The sequence below is a fragment of the Cynocephalus volans genome, chromosome 17 (assembly GCF_027409185.1).
Source record: "Cynocephalus volans isolate mCynVol1 chromosome 17, mCynVol1.pri, whole genome shotgun sequence".
Lineage (NCBI taxonomy): Eukaryota > Metazoa > Chordata > Mammalia > Dermoptera > Cynocephalidae > Cynocephalus > Cynocephalus volans.
The window spans coordinates 8,661,464-8,689,462 of record NC_084476.1 but is presented as its reverse complement, the minus strand read 5'-3'; the positions used below and the strand labels follow the sequence as shown (position 1 = coordinate 8,689,462).

At 53.5% G+C, this 27,999-nt stretch overlaps 1 protein-coding gene across 2 annotated transcripts; it reads left to right on the top strand.

The window, feature by feature from the left end:
* MIGA2 (mitoguardin 2) lies at positions 1-23,857 on the top strand. Of its 2 annotated transcripts, none has more exons than XM_063082003.1 (16): positions 1-65; positions 2,921-3,160; positions 4,022-4,232; positions 5,661-5,773; positions 6,649-6,766; positions 7,134-7,273; positions 12,172-12,289; positions 13,487-13,587; positions 14,183-14,298; positions 15,379-15,451; positions 15,640-15,726; positions 19,616-19,714; positions 20,016-20,150; positions 20,918-20,971; positions 21,676-21,792; positions 22,031-23,857. In XM_063082003.1, the coding sequence occupies exons 2-16, from the start codon at positions 3,065-3,067 to the stop codon at positions 22,235-22,237; spliced, it is 1,785 nt and encodes a 594-aa protein (XP_062938073.1). In that variant the 5' UTR covers positions 1-65; positions 2,921-3,064; the 3' UTR covers positions 22,238-23,857. The 2 variants fall into 2 exon arrangements, with proteins under 2 accessions (XP_062938073.1, XP_062938072.1); XM_063082002.1 differs by lacking the exon at positions 1-65 and adding an exon at positions 152-224.
* Positions 23,858-27,999: the final 4,142 nt, after the last annotated feature.

Genomic DNA, 27,999 nt, shown 5'->3' with positions numbered 1-27,999 from the left:
CGTGAGTTTGGTTGCGCGGCCGCAGGATAAGGAGACGCTGCCCTTCTGCGGCGATGGGATCCCGGGTGAGTGGCGGCCGGGGCTGAGCCCGCCCCGCGGACGGACGGCGCGGCGGGTCTTGGGGCAGAGGCTTGCGAGGGACGGCGGCCGGGCCTGCGGGGGGCTCTGGGTGGGCTCAGGTGTCTGGGCCCAGCCGAGCCAGGAAGGTGCCTGGGTTGGAATGAGTAGGTAACCGGGCCGAGGGCGGCGCGAGAGGGAGCCTTGCTTGGGGGTGGAACGAGAAGAGACCTGGGTCACCGACGAGGTGCCCGGGCCTGGGACGTTGCGGGGATCAGAGCAGGGGCGCAGGTACTCGAACTCGAAGTGGGAAAGTACCCGGGATGGAAGGAGCAGGTACCGGCCGTGGGCGGCGCCACTGGGTACCAGGACGACCCTCAAGGATTTTCTTGGGGTCAGGGCTAGAGCGGAAGGGGCCTGACCCGGGGCTGCGCAAGATGTCCAGGGAGAAATGAGCAATTTCTGCAGGTCGGGATATTGCGCGGGATGCCCAATGCTCGGCCGGGTGGGACCGATGAGGTGTCCTGGATGGGGTGAACACGAGACTGGACAGAGGGTGGCTCACGGGAGTGTCTGGGCCAGGAAGGTTACTGGGGTCAAGGTGGAATGGGGGTGTGCTCAGGCCAGAGTCGTTAGTGGGGTTGTCCGAGGCAGTGGAGGAGGTACCTGGGATAGAAAGCTTGGGCATGCAGGCCGAGGGTGTTGTAAATGCCATGGTGGGGGTGGAATGAGGAGGTGCTTGTTCAAGCTTGCAGGGCCGGAGAGGTGACCGCTCAGGTGGGGTGAGGCCCTGTGCAGCATTAGAAATGTCTAGGTGGTGGGAAACATTGTGAGCTTTGCATTGTGGAGAAGAGGTGGAGGTTTGTTTCTTTAGGCCCTGGGTCGTTCCAGGAAGACAGACAGGCCGTGGATGGGCTGGATTTGGATCCATTTCTGGAGTGAAGAAGGCTTGTGGGACAGGTGTTGTTACCTTGCACCTGCTGCTCTTCCTCTCAGTGGGGACAGCAGAGGTCTCTCTGGACTGTCCTGGAGACAAATGCCAGGCCTCAGTCCCCACCTCCCAGCTCTGTCTGACTCCTGGAGCATGTGTTTGGGCTCATCCTTTTAACTCCACATGGGCTTCTCACCTGGGGGCCCACAAGTCCTTCAGGTGTGGCATGGAGGTGGCATTTGTAGCAGGCAGCAGCTGGGAAACACCACTATAGCTTTGGGATCCTGCAGAACTGGGGTCACATCCCAGCGTGGCCACTTAGTGATCTTGATCACGTTGCTCACCTCTCAGAGCCTCAGTTTCCCTATCCTTGAGATAGGTCATCATGAGGTTCTGTCAGTGACTAGACTCCAAGCCTTTAGTGGAAGGCCTGTTCTGAACCAGTAAGTACTTGGGAAATAGTAACTGTGGGTCCTCTGTTATTGTCTTCCCTTGTTCTGAGTCCTGAGCCAGGCTGGGGGCAGGAGGAGTAGCATGGAGTGTTAACCTGGGCCCTGACCAATGGAGGTCACACAGCTCAATTTGCAGCCTCCTGGCAGGATGTCTCCTACCCTTTTTTTTTTTTTTTTTTTAAAGATGACCAGTAAGGGGATCTTAACCCTTGGCTTGGTGTTGTCAGCACCATGCTTACCCAGTGAGCTAACCGGCCATCCCTATATGGGATCTGAACCCGTGGCCTTGGTGTTATCAGTACCGCACTCTCCCAAGTGAGCCAAGGGCCAGCCCATCCTACCCTTGGTAACATGGCAATTTCCCTAGCCCTGGAACATACCCTGCCTGCGCTTCCTCTCACACACGCCCCCAGCCCTAAAGATAGACTGATAGGATTGTCCCTTCATCCCACTCACTGGAGATAAGCTCTTTCTTGTCCCAGCCCAGTGACTTTGGCTGTGATCCCAGGGAGACAGGGTCTGTCCTGGCCTGTGTGTTCTTTCCACTTGAGGTCACGGGAGACATTGAAGGCATCTGTGGGCTTGGTGCTAGCAATTGGAGAGCACTCTGGACTCGGGGTCTGGACTATGTGTGATCAAACCATTTGTTCCCTTGCCTTGGGATGGGGCAATGAGGTACCTGGTGGGGGTATCTCAGAAGTTGCGGGGGGAATGCTGCCCTTGTAACCTGTGTTTCTGCTGTGGCTTGCCATTTCCTGCTCTATGTCAACTTTAGCAAAAGAATTGCTTTGACCACAGTCTAGAATCCGATAGACCTTGGTACAAATCCTGACTCCACCACATGCCAGGTGTGACTTTGGACTTCTGACTTAGCGTCCCTGAGACTCAGTTTCTTCATTGGAAATTGGTGTTGGGGGTCGGGGAGGAAGGTGAATAGCATCTACTTCACAGAATTGTAATGATTCAGTGAAATAATGAATATAATGGACTCAGCACAAAATACACACATAATGTATAGTAGTTGTTATCTGGAAAATACCCTGCTGTTTTCATAATACAGTCCATAGGAAGTAAACATTCTTGCCTTTGTAGGAGATGAAAAAGATGTAATGATTCTTAGTCTGGAGCCTGAGATTTTTATTTAGCAAATGGTGCATGGTTTTAAAAGGTTGGGAAAGTGTGGCATAAAGCCCCAAGTTTTAGAGTGACCTCTCCATTTCCTTGGCGCTGGGTCCTTTCTTGGGCCAGCATGCCAGAGATGCTGCTCTCTGCTCCTGGGTTCATGGTGGCAGGGTGTCTATGGGGCATGGGGCACTTGCTGCCTACTGGCAGGTGTTTGGGGCTGGGGCCTGAATCCAGGCCTGGTATTCCAGACATGAGCTTTGCTCCCATACCACCCCCCCCAGGTGCATTCTTATGTACATCTCTGTGTGCTCATGTGTGCTCGTGCTTGTGTCTTACTTGGTCATCTGTCTCTCAGTTCTGTGGAGGGACTCTCTGGTATGTGCATCCCTGTCCTTCTGGGGTGTGGACGGTGCCCAGGACCCAGCCAGTAACCAGTTGAAGACGTTCTCCTTGGAAACTCTTGGCCACAAGGGCTCTTGTCTGGGGTGCTGGTCCTGCCATGGCATTCCGGAGGACTGAGGGGATGTCCATGATCCAGGCCCTGGCCATGACAGTGGCCGAGATCCCTGTGTTCCTGTACACAACGTTTGGGCAGGTAAGGATTGGGGTGGCTTGTGGTTCTGTCCTTTACCCCTCTGGCCCATGATATACCAAGCTGCCTAGCCCAGGGTCCCTTAGCATCTGGGAAAGCTGGGCCCTCATTGTTGCTGTCCTTGGTATCTGGCTCTCCTCATTGAGCAGGATAAGAAGGAGTGGGTTAGGAGTCTGGGGCCCCAAGCTCAGTCTTCACCCTAAGACTATGTGAATGCTTGACCTCGGTGTCTCAGTCTATAAAAGGGATCAATAATACCTTCTCTGACAACCTCAAATGTTTGTGGCTGACTGGGCCTCTTGGCCCTTCCTAAAGCTCTGCCCTGTGGGATGTGGTCCCACCTGAAGGGCTCCCAATCCTGTGGAGCAGTGGGAAGTGTTTGGATGGGATGGTGGGGCCGAGTGAACGCCATTGTTTTTGAGGAGTTGTTAAGAAATGGGGGTCAGTAGACCTGGGTTTGATTTCTGTCTTTCTTGCCTTTTGCCTGTGTCTTAACCTGCATGAGCCTCGGGTTTCTTATCTGGAAAATGTTGGGGATTCAGACAGGGAGCACAGGTCAAATCTTAGTTCAGGGCTCGATTGCTGCAGCTATTATAACAGTGTTGGGGACGCCTGCGGGACTGCAGACCTCATGTCCTCAGCATTGGCATTCTGCCATCTTTGTATCTCTGTGATCCTCCACATTTCAGGGAAGCTCTGGCCAAGACCCTTCTCTTGAGTGGCCACTTCTCTGTCACTCATGTGGTCAGCAGGTGTACTCTGCGTACTAGATGTGTGCCCTGCACCTGGGTGCTCTTGGGTGGTCCTGCCACCTCAGGCCTTCCCTAGGGAGCTGTAACCCAGCCGCCTTCCTCTTTCCTCCAGTCTGCATTCTCACAGCTGCGGTTGACACCTGGCCTGCGGAAGGTCCTCTTTGCCACGGCCCTAGGGACCGTGGCCTTGGCCCTGGCCGCCCACCAGCTGAAAAGGCGACGGAGGAGGAAGAAACAGGTCGGCCCTGAGGTGGGAGGCGAGCAGCTGGGCACGGTGCCCCTCCCCATCCTCATGGCCAGGAAGGTCCCGTCGGTGAAGAAAGGTAAGTGTGAGGTGGTGGGGATGGTCCCAGCTGGGCCACTATGCACTGTGGGCTCTTGAGCTAGTGACTTCCCATCTCAGAGTCAAGTTCCCCTCATCTGCGAGCAGGATGACAGCAGAGGCTCCTTCCAGGAGTCATCGTAAGGATCCGATGCTAGTGCGGCTGGATGCTTGTGCCCAGGCGGGTGCTGGTTCTGGCTGGTTCTCATTGTCTAAGGCCCCTTTGGGAGCACGGGGGCCTGAGGGGGCTGGTGGAGCATAGCTCCTTGGTCCAGGAAGGGAAGTTCCCCCAGGCTCAGGAGCAGGAAGGGCCATATAGTTCTTGAACCATACAGTATTCCTCCCATCCCCTTCTTTTTAAAAAATGAAGGTTTAATTTCCATGCAGTAAAATTCACTCTTTTTAGTGTACAATTCTATGGGCTTTGACACACATATAGTCATATAATCACCCCATAATCAAGAATTGTTCAGGGTTGGCTGGTTAGCTCAGTTGGTTAGAGTGTGGTATTATAACACCAAGGTCAGGGGTGTGGATCCCTGTACTGGCCAGCCACCCCCCCCCCCAAAAAAAAGAAAAAAGAATTGTTCTGTATCCTCTAAATCCCCCCGTATCTCTTTGTAATTAGCCTCTGTCCCCTGCCTCAAGTCCTGGCAGCCACTGATCTGTTTTGTGGCTGCTGGTGTGGTTTTAGAAAACCCTTACAACCTCTGTTAATCTTGTAACACAGAAACCCAGTGTTTGCCACACCTCAATGTCATACTGATCTCTTTCCAAGGCAAGAAAGGCTCCCATCTTAGGAAAAACCTGTTTTAAGAAGCAATAGTCTCTTCTGTGAAAGTGAATTTAATTGTGGATTATTGCAAAAGGGAAGTTTTATCTTTAAAACTGGGAAAAGAAGTCTTTAGACTGCGATAGAACAAGACCGTGAGAAACGCTGACGCAGCTGGGTTTCCTGTCTGCGTTGGCTCTCGGGAAACCTGGAGCTGTCTGCACTGGCCTCTGGCTTGTTCCTCCACTGTCTCTCGTTTCACCTTATTTTACCTCCCCTACTTTTCTCAAAATCTTTTGTGTATTGAAAAAAGTAGATGCCCACACTGGCCAGCTGGAAAACAACAGCAACAAGTTGTTGCCGTAAATCTTTTTTGGAAGAAGGAGAATTCGGTGACACAGGGTAGCTGTGCCAGGAGGTGGGAAGTAGCCGGACCTCATTCTCTGCTTATCCCTGCAGATAAGGGCCCCTCCTCTGGGCCCAGCCCTGTGCTGGGTGATAGAGATATGCCAGTTAGCAGAACAAGGAGGGGCCCGGTGCTCTTGTGCCCAGTGTACATACCCAGGGGGCTCTGCCGTCACCCTGACTTAAAAAGTCAGGACAGGCTCCCAGGTGGGAGAGCGGCCCATCTGATCCCTGCCCTCCTGTTCCTCACAGGCTACACCAGCCGGAGGGTACAGAGCCCCGGGAGCAAGAGCAATGACACCCTCAGCGGCATTTCTTCCATTGAGCCCAGCAAGCACTCAGGCTCCTCCCACAGCTTGGCCTCGGTGAGAAGCTGGGGGCAGGACGCCAGGCCAGGTGGGGGGCAACCAGAGTGGTGTCATTCATTCATTTACTCGTTCACTCACCCACCCACGCAGGCTTTCAGACATTGTCACTGATCACTCACTGTGCCAGGCATGGGTGGGAGAAAAGTGGATAGGTGCACAGTAGAGAAGCTGACGGTCTCTTGGGGAAGGTGCTTATCTATGAAAGTGCACTCATTCATTTGTTCATCAGACACTGAGCAAGTACCTGTGTTGGGTCAGAGACTCTGCTTGGTGCTGCGGTATAGAGATAAATAAGACAAAGATGGTTTTCCCCCGGGGAATAGCTTTTGGTTCATTCACTCATCTAGATATTAATTCATTCAGCAAGCACCAAGCCCCAGCTCTGAGCCAGGCACTGCCCAGGGGACACGGGGGCAAGCAAGAGGTGGTTCTTGTGCTGGAGGAGCCCACAGCCTGATAGGACGGGTGGCTACCCCTGTGGATGAGAGGCAGGGGTGACTGCTGGGGCCAGCATAATGGGTGCTCTCTGTCTTCCTTGTCTGGCTAGTCGCGGAGCCCCAGAACAGAGGATGGGTAATGCCAGTCAGGAATGTTGCTCTGGGTGGGGCCCCTAGGTGGCTGCTGCTTCCTGGCTGGGCGTTGGCCTCGGTATTTCCTCCTGCTTTGGCCACTGTCACTGCAGGCATTGTCAGGGACTTGGGAGTTTGTGGATCCAGGCTGTTTGGAGGGTGCGGATGCTGTGGCTAGGGGCTAGCTCAGGAATGACATGAGAGAGCCTGTGGCCTGTGGTCAGGCAGTGGGGGAGGGCTCAAGGGGCTCAGCAGCACGTCTGGGAAGGCCTCACTCTTTGTCTTGCACTGCTTTGCACCCAGATGGTGGCAGTGAACTCATCCAGCCCCATGGCTGCATGCTCTGGACCATGGGATGCTAGGGGGATGGAGGAGTCTGTGGCCACCAGCGACAGCAATGCTGAAAGCCTCTACATGCAAGGTACGGGCCAGGAGGCGGGCCTCAGAGCCTTGGGGCAGGGCGGGTGGCAGGAATGGCCTCTCAGGAGCCTGGGCGGGGCTCAGTAACTCTCTGGGTGCTGCTTTGCTGCCCCCTCCCATTCCCCACCGTAAACCCCTCATTCAGTGGTTTCCAGTCATTTCTGGACAGGGGACCATGTCTAAGATCAAATCTGGTCTGAATGAAAGCCTGAAAACTGATCAGCCCTGAAAAAGCGACCAGGCCCTGGCCACACAGTCCTGCCTGATTCTTGTCCTTCAGGGCGCTCCTGCCTCGTCGCCGTTCTGAGCCCCCACTTGAGTGACATTGCGCGGGCCTGACTCTCCCTTCTCTCCCCACCGGTGCTCAGGCATGGAGCTATTCGAGGAGGCTCTGCAGAAGTGGGAGCAGGCACTGAGTGTGGGCCAGAAGGGGGACAGCAGCAGCACCCCCACACTGGGGGATGGCCTCCGGAACCCAGAGACGACGTCAGAGCTATCCTCGTCTGAGGTAGGTGGTCTTCCCCTGAGCTCCGCCTGCTCCTGGCATGGGAGAGGGTCGGGAGCTTATGCAGGCTCCCAGTAAGGCTTTCCTCTTGCACTGTAGTTTTCCCGTCTACGCGGGTGTTGTTCAAATTAAATAAAATAACTATGACATGCTTAGCACAATGCCTGGCACTTGGGAATTACTCACTAAGCAGAGCCGTGCTGATAATCACACCCTCACCTCAGCTCTGTGCAGGAAAATGTGCACTCCTGAAGGACCCAGAGGAGGGAGGGAGGCCTCTGTTCACAGTTGATTGGATTGCAGGGCCTGTGTTCTTTTTTTTTTCTTTATCTTTTTTTGTTTTGTTTTGTTTGGCACCATCCAAATTTTCTAGAACAAATCTATTTACTATTTCAATATCAGGAAAAAATGATAAGATTAAAGGGTGCCAAATATATGTTCTAGGATGGGTGTTCATTGAAGCATTGTTTTGGTAATAGTTAAAAAACTGGAAACTAAATGCCTGTCAGTTGAGGTCTAGGGTTCTCTGTAGCAATTGAAGTGAGTGAGGGAAAGTTCTGTGGACTGGTGGGTTGTCCTCTCCAAGCTGTACCACTGAGTGACAAAGCAAGGTGGAGCCCGGTGTGTACAGTACTGACAAGTGTGTATGAATTTAAACAGTCGCATGGGCGCATGCACATGTACACTTAATAGAAAGTGCTAGTGTCTACATGCACTTCCATTTTTCCCTGAAAGAATATGTGGGAAATTGTTCAGTTATCCATGAGGAGAAGTTCTGCAGGAAAAGGTGGAAAAGGCTTTTATTTTACTCTTCTCTGCTTTCCAGTACCTTTCTTTGCTGTTGATTTTTATAATTTTGAACATATGCTTATGGGCAGGGCCTGTCTACTTCGGCTGTTTCTGTGGTATTCTTTATACTTTTGTGTATTGAAAAAAACAAACAAGCCCAATCCCCTGTGAGCCCCTGATCTCTGCTGCAGCGAGGCCAACTGGGTGCCCCTTCTTTGGGGAGCAGTTTGACAGTATCTGGAGAATCAGCCAGGGCCTAGCCAGGAAGTGGGGGCAACCTCAGGTGTTCAGTATGGAGGAAGTTGAACCCAGGGGTTTGCTTGCACAGGAGACAGGAGCTGGGGGGCGAGAGGCGGTCAACGGGGGTGCCCAGAGCTCAGGCCAGGCCGTCCTGTGGGAGCCGGAACCATGGCAGGGCCTGACCACCAGGGATGGACCCATTTTGTGCCGGAAGGGGGTGCGGGTGCGGTGTGAGGCAGAACAAGGAGGGGAGAATCTCTCTGCCCACTCTCCCGCCCACCCCTGCCCCTGCCTTCATTCCTCCACGTGTGCCTCCCATGGGCCAGGAGCCAGCTGGCAGGGGAGTTGGGGAGGCTGGGAAACAGTCTGCAGAACGAAGGTGGGTATGAGCCTGGCACAGCCACTAACAAGTTGAGGGTGTCCACGTCTGCACCCCAGCTGAGCTCAGAAGCCTGTCACGCAGGCCTGACCACCGTAGTTGTGGGGGTTGAAGTTCAGGGAGATGCCTGCAGTGCAAAGTAGGGAACCCCACATGCCACAGCCCTTCAGTGCCCGTGGTTGCAGCACGTCAGGTCCTGTCTGCTGTGGGCAAGTGATGGGCGCCTGCTGGGACGTCAGGGAAGAGGATCAATGGAGGCAGCGGGCTGGCCGGTTAGCCCAGTTGGTTAGAGCACAGTGCTGTGACACCAAGGTCGAGGGTTTGGATCCCTGGACCAGCCAGCCACCAAAAAAAAAAATAATAATAAAATAAAATAAAACTAAAATAAAAAAGGGAGGCAGCTTTATTTCCCAAATTGTATACGTTGCTAAAACTACATCTTAAAATTACAGAACATTCGTTATTTTCCTTACTGTGAAAGCGATTACATACTCCTTGTACAGTGAAAACTATAGAAATAGAAAAGAGAGAGGAAAAAAAGAGAACCTAGACTCTGGTCACACAGCTGTGGTATGTGGCATGGGGCAGAGGCTGGTGCTGTCAGGGGGACACCAGTACCAGCCATTCAGGCCTGGCCCGTCGTAGGTGCTCAACAAATGATCTTTGTCATCAGTGTCACTGATGCCTGGTACTCTTCATCTGGGCCTAACTACTTTGTATCCTTCTAGGTGTTTAATAGTGTGATTGAAATGTGATTCGCATACCATAAAATTCATTTAAATTGTATAATTGAGTGGCTTTTCGTATGTTCGCAGAGTTAGATATACATCATCACAGTCAATTTTAGAGGATTTTTTCACCCCCAAAAGAAACCCTGTGTGCTTTAGCAGCCCCCCTCTCATTCCCTCATTCCTCCCCATCCCAGTCTTAGGCGACCACAAATCTACTTTCTCAGCTATAGATTTGGCTGTTTACATTTCTGTAAATGGAAGCGTACAATACGTGGACTTTTGTGACTGGATTCTTTCACTCAGTGTTAATGTTTACAAGGTTCCTCAGACCTTCATTCCTTTTTAGGGCTGAATAATGTTCCATTGTGTGGATCTACCACATTTTGTGTATCCACCCATCTGTCGATGCACGTTGTTTCCACTTTTGGCCTTTGTGACTAATGCTGCTGTGACTGTTGGTAGATGAGATTTTGTGTGCACGTAAGTTTTTGTTTCTCTTGGGTATACACCTAGGAGTGAATTTATTGGGTGATGTGATAACTCCGTAACTTTTCGAGGAACTGCCAGACGGTTTGCAAAGCTGCTGCACCATTTTATGTTCTCACCAGTGGTGTGTAAAGTTCCAGCTTCTCCGCGTCCTCACCAGTCCTTGCCACTCTAGGAGGTGTGAGCGGTACCTCGTTTTGATTTGCATTTCCCTGATGGCTAGAGAGTATCATGTGCTTCTTGGCCAATTTTACATCGTACTTGGAGAAATGTCTGTTCCAATCCTTTGCTTATTTTTTAATTTGGTTGTCTTTTTACTGTTGAGTTGTAAGGGTTTTTATATATTCTGCATACAAGCCCCTTATCAGGTATATGATTTGCAGATATTTTCTCTCATCCATGAGTTGTCTTTTCACTTTCTTTCTTTCTTTCTTTTTTTTTTTTGTTAAAACATGACCGGTAAGGGGATCTTAACCCTTGACTTGGTGTTGTCAGCACCACACTCTCCCAAGTGAGCCACGGGCTGGCCCTTCTTTTCACTTTCTTAATGGTGTCCTTTGAAGCACAAAAGTTTTTAATTTTGAAGTTTGAGATATCTAATTTTTTCTTTTTGAGTGTGCTGCTGATATGACACCTAGGGAACCATTAGGTCAAATAACCTGAGGTCATTTTGCAGAGATACAGAGCTCTGCTGGCCACATGGAACAGGGCCTGGGCCTGGCACTGGCCCTGCCAGAGAACTGAGCAAAGTGGCCTTGGGTCTTGTATCCCGGATCCCATGGACTGGGGTGGAGTCCCAGCTCTGCTGGCTGACCTGGTCAACTTAACCGCCTTGAGTTTTCTCTGCCAAATAGGATCATAGTAATCCTTCCCTCAGAGGGAAGCTGGGAGGCTGAATGACGAGATCCTGGTCTGGGGCTAGCGCCACTGCGTCTCCATTGTCACCGTCCCCCTCTGAGCTCTCCGGGCACTTTCTCCCTAGGGGCCTCTGAGCAGGCCATTGTCTCCTCCCTGGGGTCCAGTTACGTGAGGGTACAGGCTCTGGCAGCCTCCGTGGAAAGCAGAGTCAAGCTGGCTGGTGCCTGGCCCTCGTCCCAGAGCTGCTGGGGTGCAGGAAAGTTTCCCCCCATCCCCCACCTCCAGCGAAGGCCCCATTGAGCTTTTCTGCGAGCGGCCTCCTGCTACCATGCTCTCCCCAGACAGCTGACCCTTTGCTGCCTTGCCTTGGCGGTTGCTGGCCACAACCCCAGAGTGACACGGTGCTGGAGTTCTCATTTTGCACCCCAGTGACACATGAATAGCTATTACCTGTCCCTTGCTGCCCCCGTGCACCAGGCACCGTGCCCCATGCGGTGGGCACTGTGTCATTCCCAGTCTGTCGGGAGGGTCTCCAGGCTGTGGTGCTTTGCCTTCCCAGTCACAAAGGCAGTGGATTTCAACCAGATCTTTCTGGCCTCCGAACTGCTCTCTTATCATATGAGGGTACTCCAAAAAGTGCCTGGAAAATGGAATTAAAAGATAATATGAATCTTTTCATGAATTCTCTGAAGACCCCTCGTAATAACATTAGTTACAAGAATTATTGTAAGAGCTGACTCTTACTGGCTGTCCCCATGGCCAGTCTTATGTGAAGTGCTTTGCATACCTTGTCTGGATTAAGTTTTCCCTAAAGCCCTAGGAAGTAGGCACTCTTATCTCCATTGACAGATAAAAGATCTGAGGCTCAGAATGGGGAAAGTATTACCTGAAGTCACACAGTTTAGAGCTTGGGTGCCAAGATCCAAACCCAGGTGTATTTGGCTATAGAGCAGCATTGTTCAGTAGAAAGCTACATGTCACAGTTGGTTTTCTGGAGACCACACTAAAAAGCAAAAAGAAGCAGGAGATAGAAATTTTAATAATTTATTTATGTAACCTGGCATAGCCAAAATATGATCATCTCAACATGTAGTCAGCTAAAAAGATTACTTTTCATGCTGTTTGCATTTTGTGCTAAGTGTTTTACATTTTGTGCTAAGCGTTTGCATCTGGTGTGTATTTGCACTCGTGGCACATCTCAGTTGAGACTGGCCACGTTTCAGGTGCCCAATTGCCACATGTGGCTGGTGGCTCCTGTACTGAGCAGCACAGGTCTAGAGCAAGTGCCCTTGGCTGCTGAGCCCCCATGCCTTCTCCTCTGTCCCTGGGGGCTTGGGGGCCCCCATCCGTGATGAGGGAAGGGGCCGTTTGCTGGGGAGCTTGGAGGATCTGGGGTGACGGTCATTGTTTTACTGCAGCCTGAGTCACAGCGAAGGGAGTTTGCAGAGAAACTGGAGTCGCTGCTGCACCGTGCCTACCACCTGCAGGAGGAATTTGGCTCCACCTTCCCCTCGGACAGCATGCTGTTGGACCTTGGTGAGCTGGGCCCAGCGCAGGCTGGGGTGGGGGTGGCAGGAGTGGAGGTGGCGGGAGGTGAGAGAACTGGGGAAAGGTTCCATCAGCATCAGACAGGTCAGAATCCCCAGGGCCCTCGGACCTCAGCCAATCCAGTGCCTTCTTGTACAGATGAGGAAACAAAGGCGTTCCCTTATATGGGGCAGTTAGGAGCAGAGCCAGGATGAGGTCCTGGAAGTCCCTGGACAGTGCACATTGCCCCATCCCCTCGGGAACAGGCCTTGATGTGTCAACATCTCCCTGATGGCTCCTCCTGGCCTGTGGTCTGAGCCCTCTCCTGCAGCACTGGGTGGGCGAATGGGATAGCTCCCTTGGAGGTAAGCCCAAAATGGCCAAAGGGCTGAGAACAGAAGGCCTGCTGCTGGCCCCTTGGAGGTAAAGCGGTGTGTGTCACAGAGACAGAACCGAGTTGTTCAGCCAGTCAGCCACTGTGTGCCAGACCCTTGCAGTGAATGTCATCCCTGGGTGCTCTCCGCCCCATGGGGGCCAATATTAGACTCCTGAGGGTCGGGATCCCTAGCTCCACCAGTGGGGACCCTGGGGCCTGGAGAGGGTTGGCCATGGCTATGCATGCTCCCCTCGCTTCTCCCCACGTGGGCTCAACATGGCTTTGCCTGTCGGAAGAATCCACCTGGTGGGGGAGGCTGGTCTGTGGCCTTTTGTTATTTTTTCCACAAACCTTTCCTAAGCGCCCTCAAAGGTCCAGTGAGTGAGCAGGGATGGGAGCACCGAGGGAGTGGCCTTTGGACTCCTTTGAGCCCTTTGGTATCAGTGGCTAAGTTTCAGCTTGTCAGAGAGAGGCAGTGAGTTACGCAGGGCCACACAGCACTAGAGTCCTCCCTCTGCAGGGCTCAGGGGCCACCAGGCCTCAGATCCAGCAGTGTGACCAAGGGTGAGTCCCCCGCCAGCCTTGCATCTACACCTAACGTGCTCACCTCCAAGGATGCTGTGAGGATTGGAGGAGGTGATTCATTTGAGGCCACAAGCCCAGTGTCTTCACGCAGAAGCTCTCAGCAATAGGAACTTTGTGATCACTGGCATCACTCGCCCCAGATGGTACCTCCACTGAGCCGGTCCTGCTGGTGGCCTGTGGACTCTGGGGTTCCTGCAGAGCCCCTGCGGGGAGCCTCCTCTCAGCCCTCTCTGTGCTCTTCCCAGAGAGGACCCTCATGCTGCCCCTCACTGAGGGCTCGCTGCGTCTACGTGCCGACGACGAGGACAGCCTGACCTCAGACGATTCCTTCTTCTCCGCCACGGAGGTGACTGGAGTGGGGGATATGTGGGGGTGGGGTGATGGCCAGGGCTCCTGTGCAGGCCCTGGGGCAAGAGAGCATAGGTCGTGGGAAAGCGAAGGCATTTCCTCTGATGGGAGCAGAATCTGGCAGTTACCAAGTGCTGCTCCTTGGGGACTCTGTGAACTTGCCAGGGATAGAGTGGCCTGAGAAGCCAGGGTCATGGGTCATATGGGTGAGAACAGAGGCCTGCCCCAACAGCTTCAGCCCACACTGACCTCTGACTTCTCTCTTCTTGATCATGGGCCTGTTTCTCGGCATTAGTCTCCTGCCCTGGGCACGTGTGTCAGGCGCAGTGTCCTCGCCTGGGATGGGTGTGTGTCCAGTAGATGACCGTTCAGGAAGGGCCCTGGGAGGTAGGGATGCTGAGGGCTGGAGCTGGACTTGAATGCAGGCTTCCCGTCTGGGGCCCTTGTTCCCTCTGACATCCCCTCTAAGAGGGCGGCAGTGGGCAGGTCCCTGAGGTGGCCCCTGCTGGTATACTGAGGGGCAGGGCACCCTCACCCCGGGGATGCGGCTCACACAGGCTTCCATGGCCCCCCTTCCTCTGCACCCTCCCCAGCTCTTCGAGTGTCTGCAGGTTGGAGATTACCCAATCCCACTCTCCAGGCCTGCTGCCGCCTACGAGGAGGCCCTGCAGCTGGTGAAGGAGGGGAAAGTGCTGTGCCGGACCCTCCGGTGAGCGGCTGTGGAAGGAGGGAGGGAGTGGAGAGTGAGCCCTGGCCCCTTCGAGGATCTGGAGAAGCCAGCGGTGCTTGGTGTGGACCCCGCTGGCAGGCGTCCAGGCTGGCTGAGGGCCGTGGTGGGCTGGCACAGCTCCTGCCCCCAGCCGCAGATGGCCTAGACTACCAGGAGTGGCAGGTCTGGTGTTAATAACAAATTAGTATAATAAATTAATAAAGTAACGATAGTTAATACTTGTCGGAGTTCTCAGAGGGGTCCAACCACAGCAACACAGCGGGCACTCTTCCTCTGCCCAGTGTCCTGACCCTCCCTTTATAGCAGAGGTCAAGGACATCTATCTCCCCAGTGGCGCCTCTTGGCCTCTGGTCTGGCCCTCTCCTGCAGGCACTGGGTGGGTGGATGGGATAGCTCACATGGAAGTTAGTCCAAAGCAGGGCAAAGGGCCACAAACAGAAGGGGACAGACCGACCTGCATGTGGCCCTGAACAAGTCACCTAACTTCTCTTAGTCCCAGTTCCTCATCTGTGATTATATTTAGATCTTTTAGTCATCTTAAATGAACTTTTCTGTGTGGTATGAAACTCAGAACTTGGCTTTTTGATCATGGCTTGCAGATTTAAGAAAGTGTGTTTATAAGGTCTCTGACCAAAAATGGTGGAAGCTCAGGTTGAAGTCATGGTGATTTGGATAAAGGGTAGCCAGAGTGGGTGGCAACCCCTACATGGGTTTTCTGCTGCTGGGAGCAAGTTGGCCATTTTGGTCCTTTGCCAGTGAGGTTTTAGGGCCGGTTGAGGCCAAAGTTAGTCCAGCCCCCATGATCAGACCTGCCATCTGTGCCCAGTGCCAGGGAGGCCAATAGGTCCTCAGAGAGTGTCCAGGCAGCCTCTTTGGCTTGGGAGAGACCGAGGCCTAGGGGAGGCAGGCACCAGCCAGGGGTCACACTGCTTCACTGAGGCAGGGCCAGGGCTGGAGCCAAAGCCTCACACCTCCTCAGGCAGGGCACCACCCTGACCCCCACCGAGGCATTGCTGGGAGGGAACCAGGTGTTGTGACGCTGTCTGTTCTTCCCCTCAGGACAGAGCTGCTGGGCTGCTACAGTGACCAGGACTTTCTGGCTAAGCTGCATTGTGTGCGGCAGGCCTTCGAGGTGGGTGTGGTGCAGGGGCCGTGTGGGGAGGATGGAGCTGGGGGTGGGAGCAGTCAGGCTGGCTGCGACTGTCTGGCGTGCATGTGGCGGATGGGGTTACCTGATCCAGCATGTTGTACCGTCTTCTCCATGGGTTCTGAGGGCTGCCATGCCCAGCAGCTCACTCCCCTCCCTTCTTCATTGCTCAGGGGCTTCTGGAAAACAAGAATCACCAGCTGTTCTTTGGGGAGGTTGGCCGGCAGATGGTGACAGGCCTGATGACCAAGGCTGAGAAGGTAGCGGGGGGCAAGGGGGCTTTTTTCCCAGGTTTTCTCCTTCCCACTACCACTTTTATCTTATTTTTTAAAACTTTTAATTGTTACTCCCCCCAAACAAAACAAAACAAAATCCAAACAAGGATTCAGATCCCTGCACTCGCCAGCCACAAATTAAAAAAAAAAAAAAAAAAGAAAGAAAGAAAAAATAGGGTAAAACCAAGCAGAGGAGCGTTGACTTCATGTTGTAGGCCATGAGGAAGCTGGGAAAGGGTTGAGATTTTCTTTCCTGTGCTAATTTTGAAAAACATAGGTCTGTATTGCTTTTTCATACTGATTCCAGCATAACACAGTTTTACAAAATTCACCAATTACACAATGCAAATCACGGAAGGTCCACCTGAACCCCACCTGCCAGGGGTTACCACTACTCTTAAACATTGTTACTTAATTTCCAAACCTTTGAGCCCTCCTTACTGTTCTGTGGCTTTGCTTTGTGGTGTACAGTATATCTTGTCTGTTGTTGCACGGCAGTACGTGGAGCTGTTTTTATTGATTGTGCGGTATTCCATCATGTGGACTGGCTGTGATTTTTCCAGTTCCTGGGTGGATGGACACTTGGGTCGTGTCTGATTTTTTGCCATCATAGGCCTCACTGCTCTAATCGTCCCCACGCAGATCTCTTTAGGTACTTGTGAGGTCTTCTGTGGAGCAAAGCCCTAGGTGGGGCAGGCATGAGCCCCGGGCACGGACATTTCACAGGCCAGCAGATATTGTCAGTCTGCCTCGACAGGCCCTTGACAACCTAGGTCCCTGCCTGCAGTATAAGAGTGTTTCCTCACATCTTGGCCAACACCAGATATTAGTAAACTTTCTACTCTTTGTTATTTTATCCATTGCTTTATGGTTCTTTGGTTATTGATAAAGTTGATAGTTTTTCATGTTTATTGGCCACTTGTGTTTTTCATTAACAGGTTTGAGCAAATCTTTTTTTTGGCGGGGGGTGGGGGCAACTAGCTGGTATGGGGACCTGAACCCTTGACCTTGGCGTTACAAAGCAGTGCTCTAACCAACCGAGCTAACCGGCCAGTCCTGAGCAAAGCTTTTGAATAGGCCTCTCCCCTCTGAATCCTTTCTCCTTCCCTGCTGGAGTGATGATTCTAAAACACATGTGACCTCACCAGCCAGCTGCTCGCCCCTGCCTTGCCCTGGTGAGCACCAGCGTTGCTGGGTGGCTTTGCTGGGTGGCCTGCCACATTGCCACGGCTGGGGCTCCTGATGCACACTGACTTCTCTGCTGGCTTTGGCGTTTGCTCACGCTGTTCTCTCTGGAACACTGTTCTGCTGGGTTTTTTTGTTTTTTTTTTTTAAACAATTTTATTGTGAAACGCACATAGAAGAGTGTAAAAAAGTATAGAATTTAATGAATGAAAAGACAAACCTGTGCACCCAGCACCCAGGTTAGAAAGTGGAACATATACTGGTATCTGGAAGTCCCCCAGTCTCCCTCCCTCCCCCTTTCTTTGGTCGCTTATCTTCTGAGTCCCCGCCCGCCATCTCTTTCCTGACTCACCCCTGGACTCACTTTGCCGATGTGGCCTCATCACCCCACACCCTGCTCCTAGGTTTCCCTCTCCTCCTCTGTCACTAGTGCACTCTATAGCACAGGTGTGTGCCCCGTCCAGGACCTGGCACAGGCCAGGTGCTCCATAAACATCCATCAGATAGTTCTTTCAGCAGCTGCCATTGACCAAGCAGTGAGGTCACACCTTAATCACGTTTCTTTACCTCCATTCGCTCATTTGAGCCTCGCCACAGACTCTGCTTGGCGGGTGGAGAGGCTGAGCCCGGGGAGGGAAGGGGGCTTCCCAGGTACTGAGCTGGGATTTGAAGCCAGGTTGGCCTCACCCTACCTGTGCCCTTAGCCTGCTGTCTGGGGGCCTGCCCAGGAGGACAGGGGAGCTAACAAATGAAGGAAGTCTAAGGTGCTGGGAGCGCTGCAGACGGGCATCTGCGGAATGTGCTGTAGACCCCAGCTAGGCCTGCAGGTCCCGGAGAGTGAAGCTGCCCTGTGTGTGCTGAGAGTCTCAGCACTTGGCAGCGGCAGTCTCCCACATTATTCATTGAACGCTTAGGTGCCAGGTGCTGGGCTGACTGCATTACACTCCCTGCAGCCTCCACCCCAGGGCAGAACTTAGGATTCCTCATTATTAAGAATTGGAGGGGTGGCCAGTTAGCTCAGTTGGTCAGAGCATGGTGCTGATAACACCAAGGTTCAGGGTTTGATTCCTGTACTAGCCACCTGCCAAAGAAAAACAAAAGAGCAAGTCATTTGCTAATTTTGAATTCTCAGAATTTCAATTATAAACAAAAAGGACTGAAGTATATTCACAGTAAGAAAAAAAAAAAGAATTGGAAGAGGTTGTTGAGCAGCTTCTGAGCACCAGAACCTTCCCTGAGCCCAGGCCTAGAGCAGTAACCCATGTGGCTCCATCAGGGCTTTCCAGGCAGGCAGAGCTGAGGCCAGGCCCCGGTCTGGGAAGATGCTGGCCCTGTGGGAAGCGCCCTGGCTCCGGAGTTGTGGCATTGGGTCACTCCCTTGCTGTGTGTCTGTGAGCCAGTCCTGAAACCTCTCCAAGCCTCAGTGTCTTTGTGTACAAATGGGTGTGTCCCAGGGACATTGTGAGATGATGTTAGACGTGCTCAGCCAACCACCAGAAGTGTTAAGGGCCAGCCCTTGTCTTGTTGTTGTTGTCATTTACAGATGAGGAAACTGAGGCTCAGAGAGGTTAACAGGCAGCCCAGGGCCATCCAGCAAATTCTCTTTTAAAACTTGATGAAAATAATGTGTTCTTTTTTTTTAAAAAAGATGACCGGTAAGGGGATCTTAACCCTTGGCTTGGTGTTGTCAGCACCACACTCTCCCAAGTAAGCCATGGTCTGGCCCTGAAAATATTGTTTTAAAAAATGATTATAAAATGATGCATGCTCATTGTAGGAAAAACTAAAACAATACCAAAAAGTAAAAAAGAACAAAAGAAAAGTTGCATTGATTCCACCTTGTTCACATTTTGGTGAACGTCCGTCTGGCGTCTCTGCCTGTGGTTCTTTATAAATGGCATCAACCTGCCCATGCTGTTGTGTGTCAGCTCTACCCTATCTGGCTCTCGGGCACATCACTGACCTCCCCCAGCCTCAGTATGTTTATCTATAAAGTAGGTGTAATAATGGAACTCCCTCCTGGGACCATAAGAAATAAATGAGTTAACCTGTGCTTAGAACAGACTCAGTCAGGTGCTGTCTTTCCATGTCCATGAATGCAGACCCACAACTGCAGATTGTGTTGTAAGCCCCAGCTAAGCCTGCGGGTCCCAGAAAGTGAAGCTGTGTTGTGTGTGTGCTGAGAGTCTTAGCACTTGGCAGCAGCAGCAGTCTCCATTATTTATTGAATGCTTAGGTGCCAGGCGCTGGTCTGACTGTGTTACACACATGCGCGTGTCAGCTCCCCCGGAATAGCCTCATGAGCGTGGGGCTGTCTTCTCCCATTTCACCACTGAGGCCCAAGATCATGGAGATTTGAATCTTTGGTGCCTGACTCTGAGCCTCACATTCTCATGTATCCCTCCAAAGTGAGGTCATGCTGTAGTACCATGCACAGCTCCTGAAAGGCAGTAGGTGCTCAGTAAATGAGCTGTGGGAGACATTGCTGGTTTTCCTGTTTCCCAGGAGAGACATATTGTGGTGGGCAGGAGACACTTCCTTGCCTCCTTTTCTCCATGGCTGCTGCCCAGGGATAGACCCCAGCCTTGCCTTGGCTCATCCACCACCCACCTATCCCTGTGCATCATCTCATCCAACTGGGTCTCAGGGCCTCTCCCATGACCAGGACAGGCTGTGCTTCTCCCTGCAGAGCCCCAAAGGGTTCCTGGAGAGCTACGAGGAGATGCTGAGCTACGCCCTGCGGCCTGAGACCTGGGTCACCACACGACTGGAGCTGGAGGGCCGCGGGGTGAGTTGGTTTGTGCTGAGCCCAGCATCCTGGGGTCCCCGACACCAGAGATCATTGGGCAGGGAGGGGCTGCCTGTGCTGACCTCTGTCTCAGTTCTGAGTGGCTGAGATGGCTCCATTGCTGCGTAAGGCCCCTGGTTCCCACACTTGCCCCAGGCTGAGGAAGACCACCCAGCTGCACCCACTGCACTGCAGAGGGGGAGGATGTGTCTCCTCCCATGTGCTCCCCGCCAGCATCCTTTGGCCTCATCTTCCCATCGGGACAGTGGACCTGCAGCTCAGGCACCCTCACCTCTCACAGGTGGTATGCATGAGCTTCTTCGACATTGTGCTTGACTTCATCCTCATGGACGCCTTTGAGGACCTGGAGAATCCCCCATCCTCAGTGCTGGCTGTGCTGAGGAACCGCTGGTTGTCAGACAGCTTCAAGGAGACGGTGGGTTGCTGCCCCCACTCCAAACACATGCATGCTCATGTAACCCTGTGCACTCACCGGCCCTGTTCCCTCTGTCCCTGGCTTGGGCACCATCCTGGGCTCCCACCCATCAGACAGCACCTGGGCCAGCCCCCTTGCGATGGGGCTGCCGGGTCTGGGAGACTAGGCATTTGCTCTGGAGAAGCTGCCCAGGGCTCTTGTCTGCCACAGGGTGTGCATTTTCTTCCTGTATCATGGTTTCACTTAGTTAATTCTGCTCCTTCTGTGCTGGTATTAATTCTCTTCAATTTTAATGCATCCTGTTGAATCAAGTTGAAATAGGGAAAAAAAAACAAAAAAATGAAGAGTGGGAGTGCCCAGCGCAGGGTCTCCAGCAGGGCGAGTGGGGACCTCCAGTAGCTGTGCTGTGCTGCAGGGGCTGGTCTTCTATAGGCAGTTTACAGGTGGTAACCACTGCTCCTCACAACCACTGAAAAAGGTGGGGGTGCTATGTTGTGGTCATTTGACAGAGGAGGAAATTGAGTCTCTGAGTAGATCAGTGGCTAGTCCACGGACCTGCAGTAGTAAGGGTTAGAGTCAAGATTCAAATTTAGGTGTGTCTAATTCCAAATTTAGGGGAGGGCAACAGCAGAGTTCAGGTACCAGCCCCATTTTCCTGCTTGTGGTGGGGTGTACTGAGGATGAGGGCATGGTCCTGGGATGGGGATGGGGAGGCTGTGGGCCGGGCCTATTCTGACGCCCTAGGTGTGGTCCCGTCTTTGATTTAGGCCTTGGCCACGGCCTGCTGGTCAGTCTTGAAAGCCAAGAGAAGGCTGCTGATGGTGAGTGAGTCAGTATACCCCGCGGAGTGCCGTGCTGGGCCCTAGTGTATCTAGCGCTCCCTTGGCCTGGTGCCCAAATCAGCTGATCCCATTCTGTGGCTGGGGGGGGCTGGTGCAGGGAGGCCTCACTGAGCCCCCAAACCCCCCTGCACTTTTTGGCCTTTGTCACTCCCAGCACTGGCCACCTGTCCTGCCATTCCCCTTCCCTTGGCAGGGAGCTCCCCAAAGGCATGTGTAGATCTGCTTCATCTTCTCCCCCAGGGTCCTGCATGGAGCAGGCCATCGGGAAATGTCCAAGGAATGAGAAGAGGGGAAAGGCATCTGGGGAGGGCGGGTGGGCACTGCATGGGAGCGGCACCAGCCTGGTTGAGGTGTCTCACGGGGCAGGCAGAGCACCATCCCTCCAGCCCGCGGGCTGCTGCTATTTGTACTCCCAGGCGGCCATCCGCTGTTCCCTCTGGTAGCCAGGCACTGCTGCTGCACTTCCTGTGTGGGACCCACCATGTTCCCTCCCTTGTGCGGGTCTCACCCTTGTCTGCAGAAGTGAACATGGGGCTCCACCAGCTCCATCCTCTTGCCCAGGGCCCTCTAGTAGGAATGTGAATGAGCAGGGCTCCTCTAAAGCCCTACATGACCCCAGGGCCTTGCAGTGTGCATTCTGTTCAGGCCCCAGCGCCATCCCTTAGCCTTGCTGCCTGCCACAGGTGCCTGACGGCTTCATCTCCCATTTCTACTCCGTATCGGAGCATGTGAGCCCCGTCCTCGCCTTTGGCTTCCTCGGCCCCAAGCCCCAGCTCGCTGAAGTCTGCACTTTCTTTAAGGTAAACGGAGCAGCACCTGTTCTGCCCCTCCCCCTGCCATTGGCCCAGGAGCCTGGCAGTGGCTGCCAGTGGTGCGAGGGCCTGAGGGCTGGGCCTGCTCCCTGAGGAAGCACCGGGAGGAGGGACAGTGCCCCAGGGTGGGAGAGAATGGACTGGGGCTCTGGTGGTGGAGAAGGGGACCATGGGTTGTTTGGAAGTTGTTGGGGGGCAGGGGCCTATGCCAGCCCTGTACCCCTAGCACCAGATTGTGCAGTACCTGAGGGACATGTTTGACCTGGACAACGTGCGCTACACGTCGGTGCCGGCCCTCATGGACGACATCCTGCAGCTGTCCCGGCGCCGCAGCGAGATCCTGCTGGGCTACCTGGGGGCACCGGCAGCCAGCAGCATTGGCCTGAACGGGGTGCTGCCCCAGGAAAACGGGCCCCTGGAGGAGCTGCAGTAGTGGTTGGCACAGGCTGGCGGGAGGGGTGGCTGCCTGGGCCTTGTTCGCAGTGACGGCAGAGAGAAGGCTGCCTCCTCCCTTCCTTTGGGTTGGCATCCAAGCGCCATGTGGCCAAGGGCAATCACCCCTGACCTTGCCCCAACCCCAATCATCTGGGAATCCCCAAGGGGATTTCTGTGGAGAAAGATGGAGCCCCTCGGGGCCCACCTGACTGCCCTCAGCAGTCCCCAGGGAAGCAGAGGTCGGGGCTAGTGGTCAGCAGGGCCTGAGGGAGAAGAAGGTGGTGAAAGAGAGAGGAAGGTGTTGAGAATTGGGAAAGGCAGAGCTGAGATGCCCTGGGTGTGGGAACCCAAGACCTCCTGTTGCCCCACGGCTGCTGATGGGGGGCTAGGAGGATGGAGGTGAAGAATGGGGGTAGGCAAGGCCCCAGTGAAGCTCACAGTGTCCAGAGCTAGAAGCAGACGACAGGTGCATGGTCTCAGAACCCAGGCATCCAGCTGGCCGTCCTGATGGCCCCCCAGCCTGGCCACTACCCTAGAGAGTTGGCAACTCCAGAGAGAGAGAGTGGGGGGCACCTTGGGAGGTGGCAGACCTGGCCATCCAGAGGTGGGCCTTCTCTCCCTATACTCACTTCTGGGCGGGGACTGGGCCCCTGACAAATCAAAGCACCCACTGGGACACGTCCTCCGACATTCCCTTGCCCTGCCAAAGACTGTCATTTTCCTCCCACCTCTGCCGCCACCAAAGACAGGAGGAGGGGCTGGGTGTCCTGCCCCCACCCACCTCCCTCTGTGAGCCCAGAACTCCCTGGGTGGTGCTAAGCTCTGAGCTGGGGGCCCTGACCAGGGACAACTCTCAGGCCCCTGTCACCTGTGCTGCATCAGTGGCGGCCCCAGGAGTGGAGCCCAGGGACCACATCAGGGGAGGTCAGAGGATGTACGTGGCTGGATCAGCTCCAACCACCTTCATTAGGACAAAGAACCTTGCCTTCAACTTGATGCACAAACGCGCTCAGAACCGTGCAGAAGCGTGGAGCCCGCTTCCAGGCTGGCACCATCCACTGGTCCTGTTAGCATTTGTCCCAGCAGCCACATCTCCACACCGCAGGGTTCCCGGCAGCCCTGCAGACTTGCTTCTCTCACAGTGTTGTCACCATAGCTGGGAAGTTTTATTTATTGCCTTAACACTTCATTCTGAGGTTCTGCCCCTTTCCAGGTGAGAGACCTCCAGGAGGAGTAGACTCCTCTTGGTTTTTCATGCTCTGGACTTAAGAGGACCTGGACTTCTCCCCTGAATGGCAAAGGGGTTCCTGGGGTGGGAGAGGAGACAGGGAGGGTGATGCTGGGTGTGTCCCATCATCTCTTAGCCTGGTCCCCAGGCTGGAGAACCCATGAACACTAACACGGTCTGGCTCCCATCCCACTTCTCCAACCTGGGTGGGAAGGACCCAAGGCGCCTGCCTCCATCCTGACATTCCGTTCATTTGCACTTACCCTGCGCTGTGAATGTAATCTTGGGCCCGGGCTGTGGCCTATTCTGATTGCTCCCAAGTCACACAGAAGTGGCATTTTCATTTGTCTGTTTACACATCCACACACTGCGTATAGCACTTGATTTGTTGCAGCTTCCAACTTTTGTATGGTAGAGCGTGTGCATCAACTGCAAGTCAAATAAATGACGCAAGCGATCTCTGCCTATGTTGCTGTGCTGCTGGGCACACAGGTGGCCATTTGCTTCTTGGGCCAGAGCCAGGGACCTCTTTGGGGTACAGGGGGTGGAGGTTGCAGGAGGAGAAAGGTGGTAGAAGGTGGGCCCATTTCTGTGGCAGACTACCACAGTCATGGCCCCTGTGGTCGTGCCTCTTGGGATCTACATCCTTGTATAGTCCTCTCCTGTGTCAGCACTGGCCTTGGCCATGTGACCTGCTTTGGCTTGATGTGCTCTGCTGCATTGGGACCTGTGCTCTTGGAAAATAGCTACTGCCACTCAAGCCACCTGGTCTCTGCTGGGGAGGCCATGTAGAGAACAGAGGCAACTTGCCAGGAGCCCCAGCTCATGGCCAGACTCAAGCGGGGCCCTCCTGGACCCCACAGGCCCAGCTGAGTCGAGAGCTGCATGAGTGACCTCTGCAGAGCTGCCCAGCTGAGCCCAGCCAAAAGTGCAGCACTTGAGCATAGAACAGTGATGGCTTTAAGCACTAGGTGTTGGGGTGGTGGTTACAAAACAGTAGATAACAGACCAGTCCCCTGTTGATGAAAGGCGAGATAGGTAAGGGGGACTGCCTCAGTGCACACAACAAGTCCATGGCAGCCTCAGGATGGACACCCAGGTCTTTGGAACCCCAACCCCAGCTCCGTCCACTGCCCCATGCCCCTTACCTTGGAGTTGTTTGTATTTCTGTTGGGTCATGAGCAGCCATGGGGATTCTGCTGGCATCCCCAGCTGATCCTCCTGTGGCTGCAAGGATGCATTCAATGGTGGGCAAGTCTCATAGCGGTGAGTCTTTGGCCTGTGATGTGCTCAATGAGCTGTGATGTAAGTGGCTTCCAGGACGTACACACAAATGTGACAGGACAGTTGAAGAACAATCATTTGTTTACCATGTGTTTATTGTGCACCTACTATGTGCCAAGCAGTGCTGTAGGCACTGCAAGGCAGCGATGGAGTGTGCTGCAGCACCGCACTCTAACCAACTGAACACCACCCTGGCTTTTGAGAGCTGACTGTGTACATCTCTTCCCAGCACACTGTTGAGTAATGTCATGGTGGTAGCTTGAAAGTGACCCTAGGAGAGAATATTTACACCATGGAAATCAGCAACTGCCACAAACCAGGGGACCTCGCAGCCCAGGGGATGAGCCTGACCATTCTGTCTGGGACGTGGCTCCATGGTGTGTGGAACCTCAGGCCCTGCTTTCCAGGACCTTTATTCCCACCCCCCACTACCCTAGAACCTTCTAAGAGACAATGCATGGCTCCCCTCAGAGGTTCTGACGACCCAAACTGTCAACTGTCACTTCTAGTTTGAGACCACTTGTCTTGCTGCCTGGCATCTTTGGGATCCAGAAGTACTACAACCTCTACTGGAATGAAAGTTTGGTGAAGGGAGGGCCTAGCTGGTTGTGTTTTCTCTTCATCCTGACACCCATACATGGTCTGACACTGATGACGAAGTCAAACACTTTCTGAAATGAATGAATGAACCTCTAACCTAAAGGGCAGCATCTACCACATTTCAGGCAAACAGGCCCAAAGAGAGGAAGTTTCTTCAGGGCTTGCTGAGACTTTGAGAACAAACCAGTGTTTGCAATTAGATTTTGTGCCTCTGATCTCAGAGCCACCCTGTCTGTGAACTCTCTGCCAGAGAAGAGGCCAGAGGTGAAAGGCCAGACCCTGCTTGGGACAGCAGGGGCTCTGGAAAAGCCTGGGTCTCAGGGCTTGTCCGAGGACTCATCTAGGCAGTGGGAGGAGGTTGTAGGTTATTCTGAACCTGGCCCTGCCCATCAGGCAGACCTGGATTCAAACCCTGCCTCATACCAGCCAGGTGACTGGTGAATGGCTGAACACTCTGAGCCTTACTGACCTCAGCAAAAATGGGGAGCATGAAGAGCTTGCAGGGCTGTTGTGAAGATAACAGGAGGGACTAAGGATGGAGACCTCCCAGGATGCTCAGAGCAACATCAGGAACATCGCTGGTCTGACCCTCTGCTCAGGGGGAGGGAACAGGAGGCTCCCACAGCCTCCTGTGGGTCTCCTCAGCATCCATGTCTGCACTGCCAGTCCCTCATCCACACAGCAGGTCTGTGTCATCTCTGCCATCTCATGGGATCCAGCAATGGCACCTAGGCACATCTACATCAGAACTGCATCCATGGGTACACCAGACATGTGCACAAGATGTTCGCAGCAGCAGTATTTGTACAGTATTTGTAGCACCCAAACCTGGAAACACCCCAAATGTCCATCATGAGTAGAATGGAGGGCCGGCCCGTGGCTCACTTGGGAGAGCGTGGTGCTGACAGCACCAAGTCAAGGGTTAAGATCCCCTTACCGTTCATCTTAAAAAAAAAATAGGAAGTAAGCTATGGCATGTTCACACTGTGGAACACCACACAGCAACGAGAGGCCACAGCACGGATAACTCACAACCATAATGCTGAGTGAAAGAAGCCACACACAAAAACACACTGTAGGATTCTGCTTACAGAAAGTACAAAACCCAGACAAACCTAATGGGTGGTGATAGAAGTTAGAAGACACCCGGGGTGACTAGAGGTGGTGTCAGGGGCTCCTGGGGTCCTGGTTCTTGATTTAGTGTTTAGGTTGTGAAACTACATCCAGCTTGATTTCTAGAATTTTCTGTATGAATGTTATATTTTAATTAAAAAAACAAAAACAAAACTAAACCATCATCATCCTTCAGAGCTCCCCTCTGTCCTCACCACCAACAATGCCCTCAAAGCTTGGAGGGGCTAGGCCCCTGCGACCTCCCCTCCCCAGCGCCTCACCCCCCTCTCTTGCCCACCTCACCCTGCCTCAGGACACGTGCTTATGCTGTTCTCTCTGCCAGGAAAACCCCACCCTGGATAACTCCCGCTCATTTTGCAGTTCCTCATCCTCACTTCCTTGAGAACTCTCTCCATGAGGTGAAAGTCTGACAGCCTGTGTTTCAGGGACTTTGCCTCTCTGGGCCTATTTGGGAGGGGGCAGTGCAACCTAGACCTGGGCTGGCTGCCCTGTCCCAGGGAACTATTCTGGGAAACTCATGGCCCACTCCTCACACCTCCTGCTTCTCAGAGGCTAATAATGGCAGTGCCTGAGGAAACTCAGGGCGAGTGACCCAGACAAACCGGGCTGGGAGTGAGCACAGCTGAGGTGGGGTCAGGGGGTCTTCCTGGCTCTCTGGTGGGTTCTGAGTCACCATCTCCCCCAAGTACTCAGGCCATCCCATGGTCCTGGCTCCAGCTGCTTGGCCGATTCACACAGCAAGCCGCTCTGGTCAGTGAGGCTCCCTGGTTTATTCTCCCTTCATGTCACAAGTGCTTATGCCATTTATCAGACAATTGTTCTAGGTCCGGCCTGGGCCAGGCTGAGGGATGTACCAGGCCCTGAACTTATGCTACCCGGAGCTTCTTGAGCAATAGTTGCAACCACCTGTATCAGAACCTCCAGAGCACATAAGAATGCAGACACAAAGGCTCGGACCTACTGGATCAACCGAGGCCCCGGTGGGACCTAGGAATCTGCGTTTTCTACAAGTTGATCTCGGTGCTCCATGACGTGCTCCATGAGCAATGCTCACTGGGAGAGACAGACAAGGAACCGATTACAGTCCAGAGTGGTCAGGGCTGAGGCAGGAAAGAAGGTGCAAACGTGGGAACCCAGTGGAGGCCCCTCTCTTGGTCGTGGAAACTTCTGAGAAAGGACACTTGAGCCAGACTTGGCCAGGCGAAGTGGGGCAGGAGCGGAGGTGCATTTCAGGCAGCGGAACAGCAGATGCAAACTCTAGGAGACAAGAGGGGCCGGGCACCTTACCTGGACTGTAGTTCAGTCTAGCTGGAGAGACAGTGGCGGTAAGAGAGGGAGAGGTGGGTGGGATGGTATGGCTGCGTACGAAGGAATGTTTTGGGAAAAATGAGGGGTAGGTGGAAAACCGACTTCTTGTTTAAAATGCCCCCAGAAGCCTCGTTAAGTAGCACAAATGTGACAGAATCAATGTCTTTGTTGAATGCAAGGAGGAAGGAGGCCTTAACCTCAAGTAA

What these genes read in the sequence shown, in the direction of transcription:
- MIGA2 (XM_063082003.1), top strand. Translation starts at nt 3,065, where the DNA reads ATGGCATTCCGGAGGACTGAGGGGATGTCCATGATCCAGGCCCTGGCC. An exon ending in CCTCCCACAGCTTGGCCTCG is followed by an intron (nt 5,774 to 6,648) that starts GTGAGAAGCTGG and finishes CTTTGCACCCAG; the next exon opens with ATGGTGGCAGTGAACTCATC. An exon ending in CCAAGAGAAGGCTGCTGATG is followed by an intron (nt 20,972 to 21,675) that starts GTGAGTGAGTCA and finishes TGCCTGCCACAG; the next exon opens with GTGCCTGACGGCTTCATCTC.